At 40.0% G+C, this 25,329-nt stretch overlaps 3 protein-coding genes across 4 annotated transcripts in view; 2 read left to right on the forward strand and 1 right to left on the reverse strand.

Moving 5' to 3' along the window:
• Nucleotides 1–19,802, forward strand: part of Msp300 (Muscle-specific protein 300 kDa) — a 105,154-nt gene extending 85,352 nt beyond the window's left edge. The window contains 10 exon segments of the mRNA XM_068285573.1: nucleotides 814–924; nucleotides 1,311–1,475; nucleotides 1,536–8,696; nucleotides 9,198–9,503; nucleotides 10,740–10,997; nucleotides 12,026–14,988; nucleotides 15,833–16,459; nucleotides 17,386–17,527; nucleotides 17,852–17,919; nucleotides 18,224–19,802. Of these exon segments, the coding sequence (XP_068141674.1) occupies nucleotides 814–924; nucleotides 1,311–1,475; nucleotides 1,536–8,696; nucleotides 9,198–9,503; nucleotides 10,740–10,997; nucleotides 12,026–14,988; nucleotides 15,833–16,459; nucleotides 17,386–17,527; nucleotides 17,852–17,919; nucleotides 18,224–18,461 (12,039 nt within the window). The 3' untranslated portion in view covers nucleotides 18,462–19,802.
• A 1,595-nt stretch (nucleotides 19,803–21,397) lies between these two features.
• LOC137573509 (lysosomal Pro-X carboxypeptidase) lies at nucleotides 21,398–23,094 on the reverse strand. Its single transcript, XM_068285444.1, has one exon. The coding sequence runs from the start codon at nucleotides 22,987–22,989 to the stop codon at nucleotides 21,547–21,549; it is 1,443 nt and encodes a 480-aa protein (XP_068141545.1). The 5' UTR covers nucleotides 22,990–23,094; the 3' UTR covers nucleotides 21,398–21,546.
• A 452-nt stretch (nucleotides 23,095–23,546) lies between these two features.
• On the forward strand, nucleotides 23,547–24,813 carry Tsp33B (Tetraspanin 33B). Of its 2 annotated transcripts, XM_068285615.1 has the most exons (4): nucleotides 23,547–23,778; nucleotides 23,836–24,391; nucleotides 24,449–24,556; nucleotides 24,617–24,813. In XM_068285615.1, the coding sequence occupies exons 1-4, from the start codon at nucleotides 23,627–23,629 to the stop codon at nucleotides 24,743–24,745; spliced, it is 945 nt and encodes a 314-aa protein (XP_068141716.1). In that variant the 5' UTR covers nucleotides 23,547–23,626; the 3' UTR covers nucleotides 24,746–24,813. The 2 variants fall into 2 exon arrangements, with proteins under 2 accessions (XP_068141716.1, XP_068141715.1); XM_068285614.1 differs by having other exon boundaries at nucleotides 23,547–24,391.
• The last annotated feature ends 516 nt before the right edge of the window (nucleotides 24,814–25,329 follow it).

Here is a 25,329-nt window from a genome sequence, read left to right on the forward strand (position 1 = left end):
GTGTACCCAAAGTGTGCAATGTGCAGACAAACGAAAAGAACTTTTAAAAATACAAAGTGTGCGCAAGGAATTTTTCAGTTTTCAGAACTACTACTACTACTGTGTGTGTGTTATTTTCAGAAAAGTTATTATTATTAGTTAAAAATATAGTGATTATCTTAAAACATCGTAAGTTCAACTTATATACTATTAAATTGCATGCTTTTAACTACATATTTATACAAAGGGATGCCATATCCAAAACTTAGCTATACATATATGTATATATATATGTACGTATCAGGTTTAGGTATTTTATTCAGTTTTAGCAACTGTGATGCATTTAAAAGCTTTATGTCTATACGCTGTCCATAAGCCGCATATTTCATAAACCAGTTCAGCATTTACAATATCTAAGAAATATACTTATGTTTTATATTTTTTTTATATTCTATGAGCATGTTTTTTATGTATCTTACCCTAAAACTGCAGTTATATCCTAAGAGTTAAATATATTTTTCTTATGCTTAAAATGCAAAAATATCCCCCATTTCCTGAGCATTTCTTGCATCCATTATCAATTGTTTAACATATTTTTATGTGTGTTTGTAAGTATTCTGTTGCATGTTTATAACGGACAGCAACAAATATTTACGAATCTCAATTTCTGGTCATTTCGTTACTTTCCTTTTTCTGAAAATATTACCTGTGCAATGTTTTTATTAATATTAACAAATTTTTATACACCATTTCCTTCCTCCACAACACCAACAATCAAATTCAAACAACATTTCGCACACATGCGACACATTTATATAAAAAAAAACCATATAGGAACTCATTGCGCAAGAACTCGACGAACTGCTACAATCGCTTTCAAGCGTCGAGGATGGCATCGCGAACATGAATCAGAGTAGCCTGGAAGGCATGCTGCAAGGATTGAAGGTAATGTTTATGTTAGATTTAAAAATAACACTTAATTTTATATGAATGGCTTCACTAAGCACGTTAGAACTGCCAGTCTTTTCTGTAACACAATTTGTAGATAAATAGAATCGTTTAAATATACTGACATACTTGTACATAATTATATTTTTTCTTCTAACGATTAATGGATAATGGCGTATGTGTCCTAAATATAGTATAACACAATCGCATTCATTCCATAAACAATCGAACATAATATTGTGTAGTCAGAAGGTTTTTTTAAATTGGAGATTATGTTAGTGTTGTTCAGTTTTTTTCCTAGATGAGTATTATTCATTTGCTATACGGAAATTTGAGATATTTTTGTTTTTCATAAATATTTAAAATAAAATGTTTCTACTTAGCTAATCCAAACCAATCTGGAAGTACACGAAAGGGACGCACATAATCTAAAGGAACAAGCCAGGCATTTGCCTACAGATCCTGCCACTGAACGCTTGCTGAACGAGACAACTGATCGCATTGACTTACTGCTAAGACGTACTCAACAAGGCATTACCATGATAGCCGTAAGTCACTTAAATCGCAGTTGAATATTATTATTTATTGATTAAAATTTATTCAAATAGAACGCTATGCATGGCCAGAAAAAGCGTCAAGAGGAGATTGACCAATACCAAGAGCATTTACTAGAATTGGAACGATGGATCACAGAAGTATCGGCCGAGCTGGCATCTTTTGAGCCCACACCTGACAGCAGTACAGATGAGCAGGTGTTGAAGTCGCAGGTGGAACGTAGCCAGCAATTGTTGCGTACCCTGAAAGATCGTCAACAGTCTATGGATGATCTGATGGAGCAAACGCGTCAGCTTCAGACCCAACCCGATGTGGCTCCACTTGCCAATACATTGATGGAACAGCTGCAAAGCATAATAACCATTATAAGGGAGCAAATAACTGTGGCCACCACCCGTATCTTTACAATCGAGAAACGTATTGTTGATTTACGCAAGGCTAAGAGTGATGAAATTCAGCGGCAAAGAATTTTGGCCGATGCACAAATTCAGCCACCGATCGATAGGCCAGATGCAGCACATGAATCGATTGAGTCTAATGAGAATACCATTGATTCCACCTCGATGCCCGAAGAGGAAATCAAACCGACAGGCGTTTTTGTGGAAACTCAGACATCGTTCAGCCTACAGGAACCAGCGCTTCAACAAGTAGAAACAAACACTGTGGAGGCACAGACCAGTTTTAAGGAGCCTGCTATAGAAACAGCTGAGGTTGCTTTACAAACCCAGAAGGAACGCCAACCAACTGAAAATATTATGGTCACTCAAACGGTTCAACATGGCCAAGAAACCATTCAAATCGATACGAGTTTCAACAAGGATGTTCCTGACCTGCCCGAAGATGTGGAAATTGAGGCACGTTACCATCAAAAACCACAAGGTGACATTGATCGTGCCACCGAGCTAATACTTAAGAACGTGCCGCAAGCATTTGAAACTACATTTGTGGAACCCGATGAACAAACCACCGAAGTAGTTGTTGGACCTGATGGTACCAAACATATCGTTCTAAAGAAGGTCACCCGTACACGTCAGCAGATTGTGCAGCAACAGCAAATTAGCTCCATTGAAACAATCAGCGACGCAGATGGCAATATTCAGGTCCAATCGACCGGCCAAATGAATCTTGAGAATGTAGAAACTAAAGATACCAGCGCCGATCCTAAGGAGGGCAGTTATCGCACAGTTGTAACGCAACAAACCCGAGGAACTCTGATCGACGGTTCGCAACCGGAGACAGTTACCGTGCAGGAATTCGAAACCGAGCCTATAATTGAGCAATATGAAGAGCAGCTAGTGGGTAGCCCTGGTGAAACTGAAGTAACACTATCTCAATTGCCAACCGGTGTAGAAACGCAAAGTAGCATTCGGGCAGTGGTGCAACAGGTGACTCGCAAGGTAATCCGCAAAACTCGTAAAATTATCAAACGTATCGTTATCATCGATGGAAAGGAGCATATCACCGAAGAGGTAATCGAAGAGCCTGAAGAAATCGAGGTAACCGAAGAAGAGACTGCTCCACACATTAATGTGAACATTATGCGAACGGTTAATGGCAAAGTGGTTACCGAGGAAGAGTTCCAGCGTTTGATGCAGGAGCCAGGAGTGGTCATCGAAGAAGTTGCAACGGATCTGTCAAAGCCAACGACAGATGACCCGCAGCAACAGGTATTTGATATTGAGTCTACCCACGTCAACACCACCACAACCACCACCAAAACAACAAGAACCACACCACAACATGAACAAGAACAACAGACACCACAACAACCAACAGCTACAACAACAATAACAACAGAAACGACCAAAGAAGCACTTGTAGAGTTGCCAGCACCTCAAGTAGATGTTGAAGAATCTGTAGAAGTTGCTACTATCAGTCCCGTTAATGTTATAGCCGAGGATGTAACCACCACAACAGCAACAACACTAGTCACTCCTCAGGACGAACAACAACCAGTTCTCGTGGAAGATATCAATGAAATTTGGCCCTTGGAACATCATTTGAAGCCAACAAATATTGAATTCTCCCAGCATGAGGAGGAGATAGCACCGCCAGCGGCAATAAGAACCACTGAAATCGAAACCATTTGGCCAACTAGCCCTGAAACTGGAAATTCGTTATCTCTGGAATCTTATGAATTCGAACCACAATCACCACCAGAAGAAATTAAGCAAGCACAACCCAATGAGACTAAACCTGCAACTGAGACTAAACCTGAGATCGAGAAAAAACTGGCCACTGGTAGTATTACAATAACCACAACTAGCACTACATTCACCACTAATATGAAGGAGCAATCGGAATCGGAATTGCCCACACAAGTTGCACCCAATCAGAAGACTGAAATTCAAAGTTTCTTGGAAGCCGAAAAGGCACATGCTTTGAAACCACATCAAATGGAAGAAAAACAAAAAGAACCTACTGAAGCAATAACCATTGATGTGGTCGAGACTGTGAAACAAACGCCTGTAGAACCAGCGGCAGTCATTTCTGAAGAGATTAAACCAGAAGAAAGATTTGATAAGCCATGTGAAGTCACAGAAGTTACAAAGATTAAGTCAGAAACAATTCAAACGCAAGAAAAGGAACCCATAGCAGAAGACAAACAATCGATTGATGACTCGCCTTCTGATAGTCTTGGCAAGCAAGAATCCGAGCCCGATCAAATTGATGTTCGCATGGCCACACAACTATTCATTAGCGGTGAAACAGCCTCTACAGAGCCACCACGCAAATCCTATCAGGTTACAGCTCCATCCATTGTGGACAATGGTTCAGGCGTTCTAAAGGTCGTAATGAGTACGGAACAGGAAGAGAAAGAGGAATCCGACGTGCAAACCAAACCTAAGGTTAGCATGACCATCGTTGAGACTGCCACAACGACGCCAGCCGTTGATACTAGCAGTAAACGAAGTCGAAAGAAAAAGAAGAGAAGAGATACTAAATCCGATGAGCAATTGGAGGATAAGACTGAACCTGAACTAGTAGTTTTAGCTGCAGAAAAGGAAGACGAGCCCGTTTCCTCAGTCAGTTCACCACGTGACGACCCAGTTAAAGTGCGGCATGAATCTGTTGTAGAGATTAGTGCAGACAGCGATTTGTCGAGCATTGATAACAGCATTGACACAAGCGTCAAAATTGTGGAAGATGCAGTGGTATCTTCTCCCTCCGAGTCTCCGCGTGCACCCATTACAGAACTGGTTATACCTACAGAAGTTGTGGAGCTGGCTCTTGTCGAAGATGAGGAGCAGCAGACGACACCACGCGTACCATCGCCAGTTGCAGCCATTGTTGAGGTGGAGCAAGACATTAAATCTGTTCAAACTTCGCCACAGCATCAACCTAAACTCGACGAGATATCAGTGCAGACAAGTCTAGATATTCAACCCGATAATCAAGAAAATGAATCCCAGACCTTGATTGTTGAAATAACTGAGACTGAGGCTCAGACCACTCCAAGAGAGGAAGCACCCGAAAAGATTGAACCAGTCGAGGTTTCGACTACTGAAATACAAACGGATGTAAGTGGACAGCCAGCAGAAACCACTGAAATCTCCAGTCAAACCACGATCATAACAAGCATTGAAAAAGAGCTGCAAACAACACCGAAAGATTCACCGCGCGAACCCGAACCAGGAAGCGTCGACATTGTGCCAGCTCTGGTCCAGGACTTAGTTAAGGAAATGACTATTGACTTGCCAGTACCCACAACGGAACAATCCACGGTCACAGAGACGATTACCACTATTGAAACTCATGTTCAGACTCTAACCCCTGAGCCAACCGAGGTGGTTGGGGACACACTTGTGATCAAGCCGGAGACAATCAATGAACAAACCACTACAGAGGAACTCATAAAGGTTATCGATGGCGACACGCAAACAACACCACGTGGAGACCAACAACCTTTCTCACTAGATGATGAGGCTTCGATAACAACAAGTACATCAATATCCGAACCGTATGAACTAGAAGTGACGACTACTGTAGCCATACCAGCCGATTCAGATTGTTCCGTGGTAGAGCCAACAGTCTATGAGTACACGCAGACCTTGGAATTACCGAAGAAGGAAAAGAAGTCTAAGAAGGACAAAAAGAAGCAGAAGCATCAGCAGGAATCTCAGCCTGTGGAACCACAAATAAGTGTGACAGTTGAAATTGCCCCTGAGTTGCTCACAGAATCCGGCATTGTGGTGTCAACCAATCAGGAAGTCGTAGAGGAAGTGCCATATGTTGTACCGGAAGCTGAAGTCGAAGTAATTTCAAATAAAACAGATGAGCAGAAACCACAACGAGTTCAGCTACAAATCACCAAAACAACCGTCTATGATGAGTACCCTGAGTTGCCAGTGCATATAACAGAGCAGAACAAAGTCAGCATTGCCTCGCAACAGCAATCGCAAAGTAATAAGGCTGGACGCAATGCAACTGGACCAACGTCGTCAGTAACCATTGAAGAGGTAGCTTCACCCACAGAAGAGATTATTGTGCCTATTACACCGGGTACCGACAATTTGAATGAGCCAAACGTTTGGTTCAGCGCTACAACCAGTGTGGACAAGACACCAGTGGAGTTAACCCAAGCATTACTATTAAGCGAGAGCTTGCAGCACTTCCCTGGCTCACAGGCTAAGCAGCAGCAGCAGACCCCAGCTATTTGGGCCGAGACGAAAGAAGCCATTGGCGGTCGCATAAAGCAATTAAAACAGGCGACGGTCACAACACCTCAACAGGCATCGACGACCACTCCTTTAAGCAATGTTCTTCATTTGGCTACTTTGTCCGAACAAATTAAACAAGTGCCAACAGAGCAGCGGTTGCTGGAAGTGAATCAGGGTCTCCAAGATTTGGATTCTGCTCTGCGAAACGGCGACCAGAAAATCATTCAAACCACCGTGATTACAGTTATTGAAAAGGTCTCCACTTGGCTAGAGACTATAGAGTATCGTGTATATCTCATACGCCAAAACTCTAACGAAGGTCCTTCTGAGGAGAAATTGGATAACTATAATCAATTAAATGAAGAATTGCACACAATTAAGGAGAATGTTGGTCATCTTGAAAATCAGCTAACCCATGCAACAAAACCTGTGGAACCCGAGCTATTGCAATGCGTCGACACTCTGAAAGAACATGTTGAAGCTGTCAAACAGGTCACCCAACAGAATCAGGACCAAGACACCAAGGACTACGATAAATGGCATAGCTTTGAACTGCAATTGCAGAATGTCGCCGTTATTCTTTATCAGCTGCAGCAACGTTATGAGTTGACCATCAATCAGGACTATCCTCTCTCGGCAAAGTTGCAGCAATTAGATGACTTGGAAGCACAGCACGAGGCAGCCCAACAAAAATTGGCTCAACTTATGCAAAATGCCAGATCTTTTCAACGTGATTATCCTGGTAAAAAGATGCCTCAGGATATGCACAATGCTGTTGAGTTAAACCAGAACATTGGTAATAACATCCAAACGGAACGCGAACGGATACTCCAGCTCCAATCGCTAGCTGAGGAATACGAGCAAACACTAAAAGAGTTTACTAACATCACCGTTCTGGCCGATAAGCTTGTTGAGAGTCCTATTGTGTCTAGTTCGTTGGAACAATTGAACAATGAAGTTCAGAAGCAGCGCAAGTTCTTTGTCAACTTGAGTCACTGCCGAGCCATGCTCGAGTCCCTTGAAGAGAATATTGACAGTGAAACTCGTGAAAAGCACTCGGAGCTGCATAAGGAACTTTATAATCGAGCTACCCAACTGCTAGACAAAGCCTCTGAACGTTCCTCCAAGTTGGTGCAAGCCGCTTCACGCTGGACTGTTCTGGAGAAGGGAATGCGGGATGAACTGCAGTGGCTACAGGTGGCCCAACAGCGTGTACCCGACCTTTCAGCCGTTACATCGGCAGACTACGATCAGTATACAACGCTTTATCAATCCCTGAGCAATGATATTTCCCATCATTATGTAAAGATGACTCAACTCTCAGGCATAGCCAATAAACTTCAGCAACTGGTGCAAGCGCCAAATCTAGTGGAACAAACAAATGAGGCATTGATAGTATTGCTTAAGTTACGCGAAGAGGTGGCTCTCTATTTGCATCGCCTGCTGGTCTTCAAGGAGATTTGGGTGCAGTACGAACAGCAAACAGATAAAATGGAGGCATTTGTACGCGAAGCAGAGCAAGAGTTGAGACAAATTCAAATTCCAACTCAACAACCCACCCAACAACCCATTGAGCATATGCGTCAGTTCTGGGAGATCAAGGCCCGTTTTGGTTTACACAATAACATACGCAGCGAAGCCAGTCATAGTTTTGAGAAGTCTCTACAGGTAATCCCATTGGCCGACGAAATGCTGCAGCGTCAATTCCATGCTCAATTGGAGGACCGCTGGCAGGCCGTTTCTCAAGCCATTGAACAAATTCAACAGAACATTGTCCAGTGTCTGTCGTCCGAGGATATCGCAGCCGATGAGAAACTAAAACTAGTCGAGCGTGAACTGCAAGAGATCTATCTGACCATGACTAGCATGAAGGGCATAATCAAGAACGAAGAGGAACTTTGTCTCTACATTGAACGCATTCAAGTTCTACGCACTCGTGTTGGTTTCATAGGCAACGAGTTGGGACGCATTGGTCTCCAGGAGCCAGCTATTGAACCTGAGAAAGTAGGTGAACTCTTCGCTCTATCCCACAAGATAAGCACTCAAATTGCTGAGGAATTGGAAGGTGCTTCGGTATTACGAGACCAATTGCAAGCCATCCAAGAGGGCATTAGTAATCAGCGTAAGCACCAAGCCAAAATATCAGTTATTCTCGATGAATGTGAAGCTGCCGAACGACAAGGGGCCGATGTTCTTGAAAAAGCAGTTCAAGATTGCCAAGGTGTAGGTGAAGAGCTTGTGGCAAGTTGGCAGGAAATTATGCGTATACGACAAATGCTGCACACACTACCCATGCGTCTAAAGATGTCTGTATCGCCTCTGAAACTAGAACGCGACATTTCTCAACTGCAAGATGATCATGCCTTCTTAGAGAGCAAGTGTACCAATATTATGGCTATACTTAGAAATCGCTTAGCTCTCTGGCTACGTTACGAACGACAATTAGAACTGGTGCATGGATCTGTGCAGGAAACTGACTTTATGATGGAACTAATACGAGTTCATGGCCAAGTTGACTATGAGCGTCTGCGAAAGGCCACCGAGAGATTGGAGGTGAGTTCTAAAATAAAAATCATGCTTTCAGTAAAGTGAAGGCGGAGAGACATACCCACTTCTGACCTTGTTTACACTAACTGATAGGACCAGACAAAGGCGGCGGTCGTCATCTGGTTCTATCTGTTTACCTGCTCGAGAGAAATTTCCGCGGTTTGCTGATTATCAGCATCGTCTTTCATTTTAAATAAAATCTCTACAAAATTCGCATGTTTGCCTCTTTGAGTTCTCAGTTTATCGCGTGAATTCAAAAATTCAACAACGTTTTTATGAACTACTCTCGCTCTACCGTGTAGTATGACGTACGAAAAAGCTTTTGTGTTGTGAACACTTTCGAAAAAGCTTTAACTTTATGCTGCCTACTGGTGGCTTCGTTCAAATTTTAGTGAATGCCTTTGCCACAGTTGACATTAGCTTCGAAACGCGCGCGCACGTTGCATGGAAATTAAATTCGAAAATTAAATTAAATTCCACTCTATGTCTTAATTATCTCTATAATAGGGGCTTGCCGGCGATCTACATAATCGTGAACAATTGCTTAATGAACTAAAGGGCGCTGCCAATCCCTTGATCGAATCCTGTGACGTACAAATTGTCGAACAAATCGAATCGGCCGTCCAAGATGCGGTAGTCGCCTGGAATGATACCACCGAGAACCTGCAACAATTGTATACACGTTATCAGCGAGCTGTGGAACTTTGGGATAAATACCGTAACGCTTCGGCGGCAGTGAAGAGTTCTATTGAACAGCAAATGGATAGTGTCAAGTCCTTGGAGCAACCCTTGGATGCCATACAACATGCCAAGGTAAGTTATAAACTAGCTTCAATTTTGGCGGTAAAAAGAAAAAAAATTGGAGCTATGAAGCTTTAATTGCCCCTGTCAAGGGGCCACATAGTAATTACATTGATTTTTGTGTTTTTTTTTTTTTTTTTTGTTACCCCAACTAACGCTTCCCTATCAATTTTTGGGCGCGTCAATTGTAATCGCCTGTAATAGGCCTAAAATGAGGAATGGGCTCATACTACTCACACATATCGTGAGTGTGTGTGTGTGTGTGTAGCAACATTTTATGATGTTTGTGGTCATAAATTATTATGCTAGAGACACGAAAGTTTGTCGCTCGACGAAAAGACGATCAATGATTTTCAGGTTTTTTTTTTTTTGTTTTGTTTATTTGTTTTAAAAATTAACGCATAGAGTCGGAGTCAGAGTCGACGTCGTCGTCCAAGTCAAAGTTATTTTTGTGTTTATTGATCATTAGGGTCATTATATATAATTATTTTGTATATATTTACCATTTTTGGGCTCTTAACCAGTTGGCATTTTTCACATGGGTAAAGTTTATCAACCCGTCGTCCGGCTTTATCAAAAATATATATGCGATACAAAAAATAATATGCCTAGCAGAAAAGGAATGCCTTGAGCTCTCATTCTGAGTTAAAGATTAAAGCAAAACAAATATAGAAAACATTGCCTAATGCTTAGTTGATGAATTTCAATGCCAGAGAGCTTGTTTGCTTATTTGATAAAGCATAGAAATAATTTACAGATGATATCATAGGGCACACACCACAAACGACCGACCGACTGACAGTCCAACTGTACGACGCTATAAGAAGGGCCTGCTCTTTAAATTACTAAATGTGTTTAACCCATTTTGCCTGATGATGAATGGATGACGGGGAGGGGAAAACGAGGCCGCTCTGACCTGTTTTCAAATATGAAATTGAAAATGAAAGTGTCCGACAATAGCTCAGTGAAAATTAAAATAAGAAATGCATTCGAGAGTAATGAAACAACAATTGATAAGCAGCAGTAGAGAGAGAGCGCGCGTCGGAAAATAACTCTCTGACCCAGCCGGCTTGAGCTAAATACTTTTCAGTATTGAGCTAAAAATACGAATGACATTTTGCGGGTACCCATTCCCGAAATAATCTACTTAAATATAATAGGTATTGAGATATATGTTATTGAGGCGGAGAGTAGGGAAGACTAAGATTACTTTCTAATTATTCTCTTATTTGTTTCTATCTCCTTCAGGTCTGTCAAGATAATTTAAGCACACAAAATGATCGTCTTTTGGAACTACGTGACATTGTGGCGAAAATTGCCGCCGATGTTGGTTTAGATGCATCCGCTTTAATGCAAGGCGAATTAGATGCATTGGGTCAACGATTATCGGAGTGCAAAGAAGCCATTACCACATTGGCCAATGTGGCAGAAGCCCAAGATAAGGAACGCAAAGAGCTGGACAAAGAGGTGACACAGGCAAAGACTTACTTCAACAATGTGCAGCAGGTAAGCAGGCAAATAAATACATATATCGATTATAACCGACAAAGCGACCAACCGACGACCGACCAGGCAAAACTGACAAATGATTATTTGCATATGTTAGAATTGGCGTGTGGAAATTCCCACACTAACAAAAATGAAGTGAAACAGCAGGCTGTATTATTGTGGTGTTTAGGTAGGTGGAGATGGGGGTTTGTGGTGGGGGGTGGTTAAGCAATAACTATCTATGACAATAGCAATACCAAACACCAAGTGCCGGCAGCACCACCAAACGACACTCTCTCAACCCAACCCCACCCAACAATAATCTGTGGTTGCTATTGTTGTTGTTAATCCAATACGAAGGACATGCTATTTTAAGTGGGTTAAAAGTTGGGAAAAAAAAGTTGCCAGCTTTTCTTTTTGGTTTGTGTACCAAAGCCAAATCCATATTATAGTGGTTCTGTTACTTTGTTATTATGGTTCATTCTTTATTGATTAATAAAAAGGGCGTGAAGAGATATCGATGAGCCGAGAGACACCAGGACAAAGTTTAAATTTCTAACTCAGTAGGTATTAATTATGCATTTCAGATTGGAGATCTTTAATGCATTTCAGATTAGACTATACAACTGATAAAAAGAATCTACGATGTTCTACATTTTCAATATTGGTCGATATTGTCCAATTGAAAGTATAATAAATTGTTGTTTACTGCCAATATGTAGCATTTGCCACACAGTGCAGTCTTTGAAAAAGGCACATGCCACTAGCTGTCCAACTAGTTTTGTGTCTGACGCCTCCTCCCAGACCTCAGCCCGCGGGCCCGATCAGACAGTTTGAAGTTGGAACAGGTAGCAGCACGCGTGTGTCGTTTGTATGAGGTCATTGCCAGTTGCAAAGCGTTAGTAATGTTAGAGTTAGAAAGAAGCCCTCCAATGGACGCCAAAAACAGAATAAGGAAGGCGACATACTTAACATATTAGGGTCATACGACTTGGGGAGTGCATAATTATTAATAAATTACCTTTTTTTTTTTTTTTGTCAAATAGGATATTTCCCGAGAGCCACCGCAAACACCCAAAGAAAGTGAGGAACAACTGGCGGCTCTGAGATCTCATTTGCAAACTCTAGCTCGTACCGAAGAGCAACTGCGGCAGCTAAGTCAACGCCAGCAAGACAATGACCATTTGATTGCACCGACAGATGATGGCATTTTGGAGGTACTAGCATTATGGCAAAAGATATTCCAGGACACATTCCAGGAATATCATCGTCTCTCCACTCGCCTGGCCCGCAGTCAGAATAGCTCGGAGGCCTTGCGTTTGTGGCGTCAGTACTTGCAGCATGTTCAGTCCTTCCTCTCATGTGCCATTCCCGAGGATTATAGCAGCTTGCGCGAACAGCAGCAACTGTGTGCTATTCATCAGAATCTCCTTGTATCTCAGCAGAGTGTGTTGGCCGAAACGCCACTGGAATCGGAATTGTCCGAGCAATACAAGGCACTGACCAATCTGCATAATGAAACTCTGTCGAGGATTATGCAAAGGAATGGTGAACTGGAACGCCGCGTTTGCGACTGGAATTTGTATCGTCAGCAACTTAACGTTCTTCTTGATTGGCTCAGGCAACGAGAGGCCGAAAGGAATGCCCTTCAATTGCGGTATATCCATCTCAAGCGTGTTCCCCATCTAAAAGCACGCTTGGAGGGCTTGCTCCAACAGCTTGGCCAAGGCGAACAGCAAAGTAAATCTCTGCTGGCTCGCCAACAAGAGTTGTCCCGCCATTGTGACGACGCATTGGCCACTTCAATGCGTATGGAACAAGCAAGCATTACCCAGAGGATAAGTAATCTACGAGCTGCATTAGAGACTTGGCAAGGTTTCCTACAAAGGATCACCCAATTGTCAAAAGACTACGAACACCGAGTCAGTCAGTTGCAAAAAGAGTTCTCTTTAGCGCAACATCTATTGGATACCAATAGTGAACACCTGCCTACTCAACCCGCGGCCATAGAACAACTGCTAGGTAAATTGCGGGCTCAACGTGTCCAATTGGGTCTCCAGACACAGGCTCTAGAAAGTCTCACTGTGACCCAAGAAGAGCTTAAGGAGTGCATTAGTCCACATGACATGAAGGCGATCCGTCAGCGTAGTTGGCTGCTTTGGCAGCAGCATGCGGATTTGGATTACCAACTGGCCGCTCTAATCAATGCCATCGAAGAGCGCCTATCACTGCTGTCCAACTACCAAACTCGCTATGGACGCATCTCCCAGTGGCTGCAACGTCTGGAGCAGCGCGTGGAAAGCAACGCTGATGCCTCGGCCATGACAAATCCCGAGCAAGCAGCCAAACAGTTAGAGCAGCAAATCAATTCCGAACTGCAATTGCGGGATAAGGAACGCGAATGGTTGCTTTCCACCAGCCGGGAGCTATTGCAACTTTATGCCGAGCCGGAAGTACGTGGTCAAGTCCAGCAGCAAAGTGATTCACTCATTGATCGCTGGCAACGTCTCAAATACTTATGCAAACAGCGTTCAACCAAAATAACAGAACTAAAGATGACTTTGTTGCGTCTGGAAGAACGCATAGCCCTGATCAGGGCTTGGCTCTTTGAGGTGGAATCACAATTGGACAAGCCGCTGAGCTTCGATAGCTACACACCCAATGTAATAGAGGCCAAACTGCGAGAGCATGAACAAATCCAGCGTTCGATAGAACATCATAGCAGTAATGTGGGTGAAGTTTTAAATCTTGTGGAGATGCTGCTCAACGATGCAGACAGTTGGCGTACGCAGGTAAACACCTCAGGTCTGGCTAGCTCAGCGCAAAATCTGGAGCAACGTTGGAAGAATGTTTGCAGTCAATCTGCGGAGCGTAAGCAACGCATTTTAACCATATGGAATCTTCTCCAGCAGCTTATCAAACTAACAGCCGAGCACAAAAATTGGCTGGGCATTCAAGAAACGCAATTGGCTGGCTATGAGAGAGATCAGAAATCCTCCAACAAACAAAAAATTGAGGAGCGTCAAAAGGAACTCAAAGCCAAGCTGGAGGAATTGGACAGTCAGGCGGTGAATCTGCGTCAGCTGGAGCATACATATGCCAAATTAACCATGAGTGCTGGCGTTGAACCCGAGAACATACAGAAACTCACCCTGCCCACCAAAGTTATGATTAGCAAATGGCGCCAATTGACTCCACGTTGCCATGCCCTTCTCGATGCCATTGATAAGGATGCCAAGATCTTGCGAGAGTTCCAAAGCGCCCAAGCGGAGGCAACTCAATCCTTAAATGCCATTCAAAAAGCTCTCGAACAATTGCCCAGTGTTGAAGATCAACAGAATTCAAAGTCTGATCCCAAAGCTGTACTTCAGCGTCTAGATAGCCTAGAGCGTAAGCTCCAAGAAGCCCAACAGCATGTCCAACAGGCGGACACACTATCCCAAGAGGCCAAAGCGCGTACTAAACAACAACCCCAATTGAAACAACTCCTACAATTGATTGCCGATTATACAACACTCTGGCAGACTGTACAGACCCGTATCGTCACCTTGAAGACCAATTGGTTAGCCAAGGCAGCTGCTGCTGGCGCCGCTGCTGCTTCAGCGATACCCGTAACCGAAGCTGCCAATGCTGCTGTCCAGGTCAATACATTGTCGCAGCGCAAACTGCGTCAGGCACAGCAAATGCAACGCGAAACCTCCATCACGGCCAAGGATGCCTATGGCATGGAGCTGCAGACAGCGATTACCGAATGCCAAAACAATTTGGATGAATTGCAGCGCACCATAATCGATAAAACGCGCAAACCAGGACCCCAGAAGATAGCCAAACTCTTGGGCAATGCTCAGTCATCCACCGAATTGGTCAAGCACTTAAGTCATCTGCTAATAACCGAATGCAAGGCAGACAACCAGGCAGCTCAAGTTGACGCAGTGGCAGAGCTGGCGTTGCGCTTTGATACACTGCAATCGCAGTGGAAAGCGCGACAGCAGCACGATCAAAATGCAAGGTAAGATTACCTACCGAGTCCTCATCTCTTTCAATTATAAAAGAAAACATAAGAAACCAGATCACATTTTGAGTCGTTGGGAGTTAAAGTGGCATACTTAAGTTGCATTTTCCTCATTTGTGTCTCAAATACTCCAAAAGAAAACTTTCAAGACGAACGGCATCCTGCATAAATTTTTAATTTTATAACAGATGACTTGTGTTCGTGTGCAGTTTATACAATCCTATAAGATATTGAAAAGATCTGGCAGAACTATCAAAAAAGTTCTAGTTTTTCTCTTTTGATCTGGTTTCTTACAAGTTTTTTAAACATTTTTATTTGTTTTTCTATTGGTGTTTTGGGTTCACTGTTGTGTTTTGGCTAACAAATTGTGTTTTTTATTGCTTTCCATTACGATTTATACTCACCTTCACACAAACAAACAAACATTTCCTAACCCATAATGCTTCAACTTGAACCTGTTTGTTCATGATGCCGCTTGGACAGGTGTCATTTACCTGCTTCCTACAAAAACAACTGTACACAGTAAGTTTTAAGCATTATTACCTGCTACATTTTACCTGCCCTTCTATGTACCTACTTGTTTGAATCCTTGCTGTACTTCCCCCTGTGATCCATAAATGTTCTGTGTGGCTCGTCCACTAGACAAAAGCTGTTGGAATCCTTGTTACGTTCCAACAGACTCCAGGGTGGAGCACAGCAAATGATACAAAGCTACCGGGAGATTAACAAACAACTGTATGATGTTTGTCTCTCGGCTGCGAATGCTAACAACTAAAATAATCCATATTATGTGTAAATTCTTAATGTCATTAATGTTGAATTTTCATTTATAATTTTGCAGCGAGGTCGGCCGCCTAACCTGTCCGCTCTGTACGCAACGTAATTGGCAACAGATCGACAACGATCTATGGCGTCTGGAGCAGTGGCTACAATTTGCTGAGAGTACACAGAAAGCCCAGGGCACTCCGCCCTCGAATATTGAACTGCTGGAAGATGTGACTCAGGATCATCGTGAATTCCTCTTGGACTTGGAGAGTCACAAATCAATTATCTCATCCCTCAATGTGGTCGGCGATCATTTGGCTACACACACCCTGGACACGGATAAGGCCCGGCAACTGCGCTCTCGTCTTGAAGCGGATAATGAGCGCTGGAACAATGTTTGCATCAATGCCACCAAATGGCAGGGTCTCTTACAAACGGCCCTTATGGGCAATAGTGAGTTCCATCAGACCATTGGTGAATTGGTCGATTGGTTGCAGTCTACCGAACAGAATATCAAGGCATCCGAACCAGTGGACCTAACCGAAGAGCGTTCAGTGCTTGAGGCAAAGTTAAAGAAATTCAAGGATCTGCGTGCCGAATTGGAACGTTGCGAGCCGCGTGTGGTTAGCCTGCAAGATGCAGCCGATCAATTGCTACGTTCTGTTGAGGGCTCAGAGGAACAGTCTCAGCATACCTATGAAAGGTAAGTTAATCGCGTGGCCAGTGCCAGAGGGCGGAACGAAAAAATTCGTGAGAGTCTAGATATTATGATGTGTAATGTAAATGATAGGGATTCAATTGCTAGAGTTTTGTATGAAAATAACTGTGTTAGCCGTGGGCGGCAATATGATTTTTTTTTCATTGTTTAGAAAATATTTGGATTTTAGTAAATTTATTTGTAGTTTGTTCTCCTATTTGTTTATTGGAATAAACATAATTAATTAGTAGCACTTTTTGATAGTAGTTAGTATCCTAGTATTACTTTCCTCTTTTTCCTGTAATGTGATCACTAAAATCAATTCGAAAAGACATCTATATAATTGGCCTGTATATATATATATTGCTTTATTTTGCTTCTATTCTTTAATACTACTTCAATTATTTTCTTTCACCTTCCTTACATTCAAAAAACAAACCAAATCACATTCAAAATTCTACTAAAAATGTTCTCTATTCTCGAGAGAAGCATCTATAATTTTGGCACACATTTTTTAAGCCCTTTACCAAAAGTTGGTTCCCAAAGTAAACAGGACTAAAATTCTGTGTCCCTTGTGACTTCTGATTCAAATCTTTTTATCTTTTTTAAACATATTATTTTGTGTCAAACATCCTCAGACAATTCCTGCTTACTTTGAAGACCACACACTTTGGGATAATTTTTCCTCAAACAATATCTGTCGATTTATGTTACACCATTGTAATTAGTTAGTTGTATCAATGCATTTATAAATCTATTTTGTTTTTCGCTGTAATTTTGTTTGTTTTTTTTTTTTATGTTGCGTATTAAATACTTCTTTTTTTTTTGTTTTCGTTTGTTTGGTACACAAAATTCTTTCGTCCGCCCATTCTAACCCTTCATCCAAACTTCTAATCCAAAGAGCTGTAAGCAAATGTTTTCAAATACTCTAGAACACTTTCCAGATTAACCGATCTCCGACTGCGTCTGCAATCGCTACGTCGTCTCTCTGGCATCTACATTGTCAAGCTTGGCGCTGTGCTGGGCTATGAGTGCGATAATCTGGGTGTCCCATTGCTAATACTCTCCAATGAGGTAAGTCATGTCAACCAAACTCATTCATTTTAGCCAAGTTGTTACCGTTCAAAGAAAATCCATGAAATTCTTTCAAAAGAATTTTGTCCTTAAAAAAAACTTGTAATTTTTGTTGAAATACTTTTAATTTAAAAAGCACCAAAAAAGCAAAAAGTAAGTGAAAATTGGCATAACAATGATGAAAAAAAAAAAAAAATGAAAACTACAAAATTTGTGTATAAATACAAAATATATTAATGTATTATTTATTTAATTTATTTTTTAATTTTTTTGTAATATTTGATTTTTATTGTTTGTTTTTTATTTATTCTTTCAATCTTATAGCTTTTGGATAATACTACATTATCAACCTCTTCTATGCAGGCCGCCGCACCAAACACAGAAAATGCAAAGTAAATATTGATAGATCAATTTGTTGAATTTAGTTTTTGGTTTTAATTTTTAGTTAGTTCATGCAACTATAAAGCACTCTCAACTGGGATTCATATATATATTATTGCTATTTGTTGTTGTTAGTTGAAATTCATCCGACCATCTATCCTAAAGCACTCGGATGAAAATCTTCTAACGAGCGCAAATCATCTTTCATTCCGCTGTAGTATTTAGTAGTAATGCATGTTGTTGTTGTTTAATGATCATCCGATCTTTTGAGTATATACTCTAATACTAATTGATTTCCCTTTTCTCCAAAAACAGCAACGAAGGCGATGCTGCCGATGGCGATGTCATCAATACCACGGTTCTGGCGCGAGGTGCTCGATTCCTAGGGCGCGTTGCACGTGCTTCCCTGCCCATACAGGCGCTAATGTTGCTGCTTTTAGGTGTGGCAACTCTGGTGCCCCACGGTGAGGACTACACATGCATGTTCTCCAACACCTTTGCCCGGAGTCTGGAGCCAATGTTGTCGTACCCGCATGGACCACCACCAACGTAATAAATCGAACCAATCTCTAACCTGTCAAATTAGTGGAAAGTTGCTGGAAAGCTGAAGATGTTGTCGGAAAAAATTATAAGTTGTCTTTGGATTAGTGCAGAACAAAACAAAAAGAACGTCTAACAAATTAGTAAAAACTTTACCTGAAAATGCCTTTTAGTAAAAGAAAAATATCAAAAGAATGAATCAACTAAGAACAAGATGATAATTATCATCATGAGAAAAACCTATTTTGTAATCAAAAATTCCTGTACGAAAATAGTAAGGGCAATCAAAAAGCAGCCTTTAAATATGTAAATGTTTTTGTAATTTTGAACAATTAAATATTGGTTTTGATAGCTAGAGGCATAAAATAAAAATAAACTAGAATTGAAAGAAAAACTATGTAAATAAACTCGACGAGCAAATGAAAAACAAATGAAACACAAAAGAAAAGAAAAACAATGGAAAAACAAAAGAAAAAGGGAAAAAACCTTAAAAAAAACTAACGACAAACTAACGAAACAAAAATTTTGTAAAATCCCATATAAACGATATATATATATATACACTAATATATACAACAACATATATAATATATATGCTCTCCCAATATTTTGTATATACATAAAAACGAAATCAAACATCAACAAGAAATACGCACACGAAAATTCTACTCATTCTACTCATTGAGGAAGAGGCGTGTGTTCTCCTTCAAAGAAATATAAGCTTGATTTTTTCGAATCTTTGAAAATTTTGTGGAACATTTTTTCATGAATTGACAAAATCAAGCTTAAATTTCTTAACTAGATCAACGGTTAGAAAAAAAAAAAACAATCTCAAGACAAATCATGACCCACATAGACCAAAAACAATGCAGGTTACGTAACAAAAATCAAAACCTCTTGCCAACTATATATCTTATCTCCCAAATTAAATGATAATATAGCAAGAGCATTAGGCGTTGGTTTTTCATTCGAAACTTGCACGTTTAGTTAGCTATCATAGTCCGAGGATAAAGCTGATTTGCTCAAACCCTTAGTCAAGCTCTCTCCCACGACAAAAAGGTTTTGTGTAAATACTCGAACACTGGGCTGTTTCATAGATCCGCCACAGATCCTATATAAACGTAGTGTAGACCATACAGTAGCCATCCTCAATTATCAACAACTCGTGTTAGCTTTCAAACCTTAAAGCATTCCTGATACTCATTTCCATAACAAAATCAAGACATAGACGAAACATACCTGTTGATCGAAATGTGGGAGTAAACACGCCCTTCCTAGAGCATATTGAACAAAATTAAACGAAGCAAAAAGTGTCCTATGCTGGTGCTAAACCATAACTACAACAAATTTTCTATATAAACAAAAAGCAAAAAAAAAAAAAGAAAATCTTGAAAAATGCGTATACAAAATAATAAGAAAACTAAAAACAAAACAAACAAAAAAAAAATCGTAAAAAATTGCATATAGAAAATGGCAAAAGTCCATCCAGTAAAACGAAAAAAAAAATTCAATTTTGTTAATATTTTTTGATAAGCTTAATTCTATATAATTCACTTTTACACTTATTCAAATTGTTCTTTTCTTTTCTTTTTAACAATTTACCTATTGTTTGAGCAATTATTAAAAAGAAAAATACAATTACTACATTTATTTAATTAGGTTTATATGCAATTTATTATGTATTTACTTAAGTTGATTTAAACATGTTAAATTTGTGTATTTTGCTGCTTCTATATACAACATACAAAAATACTATTATTATTATTATTACCTATTATTATTATGGTTAACAGTTTGAACAGTTATCAAATTTATATAATTTATGTAGCTTCTTAAGATTTCCTTTCTTGTGAACAACTGTACCTTTATAATGCATTATACTTATTAAAGAAAAATTAAAAAAAAAAAAAACCATTCAAGACATTTTTCTTTTTAGTGGAAAATAATTACAGATGAAACCTGTGGAGAGATTTATGTGGAACTTGTATAATACTGAAAAGAAAATCATTTTCTATACTTATAACTTGGTCTTCTTTTCATTTGGTTGATTTCTAAGTATTTTAATTAAAATACATTCTTAATAGTTTTTTAAAGAAAGAAACAATTAAGTTTTTCTAAGTCACTTTTATTTTAACCTATGCCAAAGGTACACATCTCCAGTCCAGTGTGGTCTGAAAAGTAGTTCCAAGACCCATGCCATCTGAAAACCCTTTCATCTTTTTAGCTGTGTTCAATCTGATTAAGGGCAGTACCGAATGCCGGATCTCTTTTTTAACTGACGGCTCATGAAGGTCTCTGGTAAGAACTGAGTTGCCCACATACAGAAGCGCTCCGAGTAATCTGCGGACAGGCTTATTTTAAATACTCTACAGAGTTGGTTTAAATGTTTGATATTTTGCCTTTGTAGACTAGATACATATGATATCTAGACACGTTGGAGTACTCCGTGGGACAACTCTACAAATAATTTTATACTTTTTTTCGAATCCTTTTACTCTCAACTAGTAAGTATATATAATGGTCTTGAAATCTTCATACTGACAAAATGTTTTTATCGAAAATTGCTGAAATTACTGTGCCTAAAATCGTAATATCTTGATTGGACCCTTAGTTTAAAAAGAAACAGGCAATCAAACACACGGGATTTACCCAGATCACAATTAAACAAATAATCAAATAACCTTTTTGCACGATGTAAACTTTATAGTAGAAATATTGACGTAACGAATAGTTCTGCATCATTAACTTAAAAATACTTAGTATATTTTTAAATTACGACTGCTTTCCAGTGTATCAATATAAAAGGTTGTGAAATGATAAAATCTATCCCTATAAATGTATTCAATGTTTATAGTCCTAGTTGCCAACAATGTTTCAACTGCTTAATGCTTTTTGTATATAATTATTAATAGATCAAATTTAAATGGTTTGTTTCCAAGACTTGAAGGATTTCAGGGTTAAACAAATGTATTTATATTTATTTAAATTTTTTAATGCGTGTGCAGGTGTAAGTATTTATTGGAATTAGAGTATTACATAATTTGATTTTAATTGCTTTATGTCGTATATAAGTAAAAATTTCAAGGCGAGAAGTTGGTTTACTTATTCGACCAGATATAAAATTGCTCAATCCACGAGATAATAATATTCTCCTCTTTTTTCCGGGCATCTTTCACCGATGGAGGATCGGCTGGTTCACTCTTTCTCAAGTCCAGGTGATGAGCACCCTCTGGTATTATTATGACATGTACCTGATCGTTGGGAGCCTGCAGAACACCACCCCCACTCCAAGGATCGAGTAGGCCATTGCTGAAGATTATGTTACTAACGGAAGACAGATCTCTGCCGCCATAGCGTAAGATTATGTCATTTGGTTTGGGAGTAAGATGATAATCGCGGATACATTTCTCGGACACTTGTTTGAGATCCCACGTGCTTGTCCGGTACATGGTGTCACTGCTGTTCGAGCAGAAAGGCATTACCATTTGATTGCAGCTCTGAATGTTCCAGCCGGAGTCATCAGCATTCGAATTGGACGATATATCCAGACATTTCACTGTGCCTGTATAGTTAGTATAGACAGCTAATGCATTAGCCATGGCTTGAAGTAAGTCGGCGTCCGTTTTATGCAACTCCTTTAGATAAAAGCACATCTGACGCACTGGATACGCGGGAAGGGGTGCCAGAAAACTGTTGTTATACGGATAATTGGCCATTGCCAGATTGCCGTAGACAAGTTCAAGGTAGTCCAAAAGATTTGTCAGATCATCCGGTCCTTTCAATGGATTACATAGATGGAAAGCATCCGAAATTTGTTTTTTACCTGCGTCAGTGCTGGCCAAGTTTTCAATAGCTTTCCACGATTTTCCAATATTGACAGTACAGTTGCCATTATAGGCCGTATGAAAGACCGAGGTTGTGATCTTGTTGAATATGTCACATGGTGTTATGCCAGGAAACTGTAAGATCGGCGCCGAAGCTGCCAGTGAACCGACAACAATATGCGGATACTTCATGCGAAACCAGGCGGCCAACATGCCACCATAAGATCCGCCAAAAGCCACCACTGGCAAATCTGCGCCATTCTTTAGATACGTAATCAGCAAGGCGAAATCTTCGAGAGTCTGCTCCACCGTAAAATATGCCAAATTTTCTGGCATTGTCTTATTAAATGTATTTGACCCAAACGGCAATGACTTGCCATAATAGCGATGCTCGGCAAAGACCACAACGGCGCCCTGTTTCTCGGCCAGTTCCCACAGGAATCCCGTATTCTGCGCAAACCACTCAATGTCACCTTCGTTGCCAGTGTAGAAGAAAATCGGCGATCGCTTGTTTCCCTTGTCCGCAAATGAATCATTGTAGAGATAACGTATATTAAATGATGCATTTTTCAGGAAACTGAAATGATCCAATGGCACTTGAAAATCCTTTATTTCGTACTTAAACGGCAGATTAACTGAGGCTGTAACGAATCCATTGCCGCTAAAGCTGAGAAGGATTAGGATTGCAAGTCCACAGACACCCGAAGTGGCCAACATATCACTGGCAATAAAGAGGGCGTTATTTTTCACCAGCGATTAAATATATAATTCTTTTTATGCCTTTGTTTTGCCTTTGTCTTATCACCAAAGCCGGGTTTAATAGTGCCATAAAAATATAGACACTTAAATACCCTAGTTTATACAAACGAGAAAATTAGAATATTCTAATAGCTTAATCTTAATTCTTATTCTTTGTTGTAGCATTTATAACCGACTTACAAACAAGACATCAATATATGTATGTAAGTATACTATAAATATATTTCTGTATAAAATACTTGTGCATTTTATTAGCGAATAGTAGTATAAATTTCGGCAATGAAGACTAATGTTTTGCATGCATGCACTGAAAATGTTAATGGGTATCAATTATGAACAATGGTCACACTGGCTATAGAGATGACAGTGAGTGGACTTATCGGCGTTTGGCGCGAACTTGAAAATTGATAAAACTAAATGTTCATGAAAAAAATTAGTATTTAAAATGAGAAATTTATTCGAGAAACATAATAGTGCTCAGCTAGCATTGTTTTTAAAGTCATTAGAAATGAAATTTGAATTCAGAAAATTGAATTTTCAAAACTAAGTCAACTCTTAAGCTCTCTTAAGATCCTATGCAGACGAAAATGACCAAATGCGACAGCCTTTTCGCAAAGCCTCCGTGTACATTGCTCTTCTGTTGATTGTTGAAGCTCTAATTGGTTTGCTTATTGTGGTCGTCACTGCAGTTTACCATACGATATTGGCGGCATATTTGACGGATACTGAAAGTCGCCTGCTCTACGGGTATTTTTTCAGCATTTATATATTTGGTGTCCAATTGATGGTGACATTCCTCTGCAGTCTCTCCATGTGGAATCGACTTTGGATGAGGCGTTGTACGCCAAATATCCGTTTATTATTAACCATCTGGCTGTTTTACTCCTGCGTCATAATAACATCTGGATTCGCCACCATGTGGAATCTTTATAGAAGTGTCTGTGTCCTGGAGAATGCCGCAGAAACATCGCTTACGCGGGGCATTGACATGTACTACACCTGTCCGGAATGGAAATTGGCGTGGGACAGCCTGCAGCTCCATAAAGAGTGTTGTGGGGTGCACAGCTATAAGGATTGGATGTATGCTGATTGGATGCCGAGACCGGAAAATAACTGCAGTCAAGGCCAAGCGGTGCTAGCGCCTTTTGCCTGCTGCAAACGAAGCTGTGAGAATTGTTTTGCAAATCAGATGCCAGGATCGGATTCGGTGGATAGTTCGGATGAGACTAGCCGACAACCGTTTCCAACGCTCACGGTTGATTCCATCAATACAAATGGCTGCCTGCCTATTTTCTCATCTGTCTTGTGGCGGTTAATTTATATACTCTTGGCTCTAGCTGCTCTTTCGCTGAAGTTTTTAGTAAGTAAACGATAGTTTTCAGTGTTGATAATTAAACAAATATTTTATGTCGCTTAGATCCTGCTCTGCTGCTTTACCAAGTACATAATCCAACGACAAAATGTGGGCGATGGTTGCGATAATGGGGGACTCACCGATAACGATGGTCGTCCACTCGTAATTGTGGTATGTATGAAATATAACAAATTTCCCCTTCGAACACTTTAAAATTTAAAATATTATTAGAAATATCCATGCAATGTTCGATGCATTACCATTGGCGAGGAAGATCTAGCTTCTGATATGGCACCGGACATTAACTATTGCAATTGTGAGCAAATGCTTGAGGATTCATGTCAACATTATGAACCCTAGGTTAATGATTCGTTATATATTTTTTTAATTATTTCTTTGTTTTTGCTATTAATATTTTAACAATTTTATATTTTGTTTGTTTTTTACTATTAATATTTTAATCCATAGATTTTAGGTGAATATTTATTTGATTATTAAAATAAATATTAAATAAAGCAAAAACACCATGCTAAGTGGGTTCACAATGCTTATGTGTGTGTGTTTTTTTTAAGTGCTTCATAATAATTCGTATTCATCAGTATTAAGAAACAGCGAGGGAGAGAGAGAGAGAGAGATATTTACATTTTAGTTCATAGCGAAAATTGTGGTGTTTTGACTCCCATCCCTATACTTGAAAGTGTTGAGCAACAAAACTTAGTCACATTGCGCCTGACAACATTGAAACATATCGTTAGAGTGATTTACTTTCGCGCTGTGTGCAAATAAGCTTAAGCCTAAAGAACGATTATAAGAATCTTAAATATTTTAAAATGTAAGCATATATTTTTAAATCCGTGTAAAAAATAAAAGAACTGTTTTGCAGGCCATTTGCACCAAAAGTTCCGCATATTGTTGGTGACGAAAGTGACGAAGCAGATGAAGAA

This window comes from Drosophila tropicalis, unplaced genomic scaffold (genome assembly GCF_018151085.1).
Source record: "Drosophila tropicalis isolate 14030-0801.00 unplaced genomic scaffold, ASM1815108v1 contig_413, whole genome shotgun sequence".
NCBI classification, from domain to species: domain Eukaryota; kingdom Metazoa; phylum Arthropoda; class Insecta; order Diptera; family Drosophilidae; genus Drosophila; species Drosophila tropicalis.

Coding starts and splice junctions, on each gene's coding strand:
- LOC137573509 (XM_068285444.1), bottom strand. CDS start 22,989: ATGTTGGCCACTTCGGGTGTCTGTGGACTTGCAATCCTAATCCTTCTC.
- Tsp33B (XM_068285614.1), top strand. CDS start 23,627: ATGCGACAGCCTTTTCGCAAAGCCTCCGTGTACATTGCTCTTCTGTTG. Junction 24,392..24,448: donor CTCTTTCGCTGAAGTTTTTA/GTAAGTAAACGA, acceptor TATGTCGCTTAG/ATCCTGCTCTGCTGCTTTAC. Junction 24,557..24,616: donor GTCGTCCACTCGTAATTGTG/GTATGTATGAAA, acceptor AAATATTATTAG/AAATATCCATGCAATGTTCG.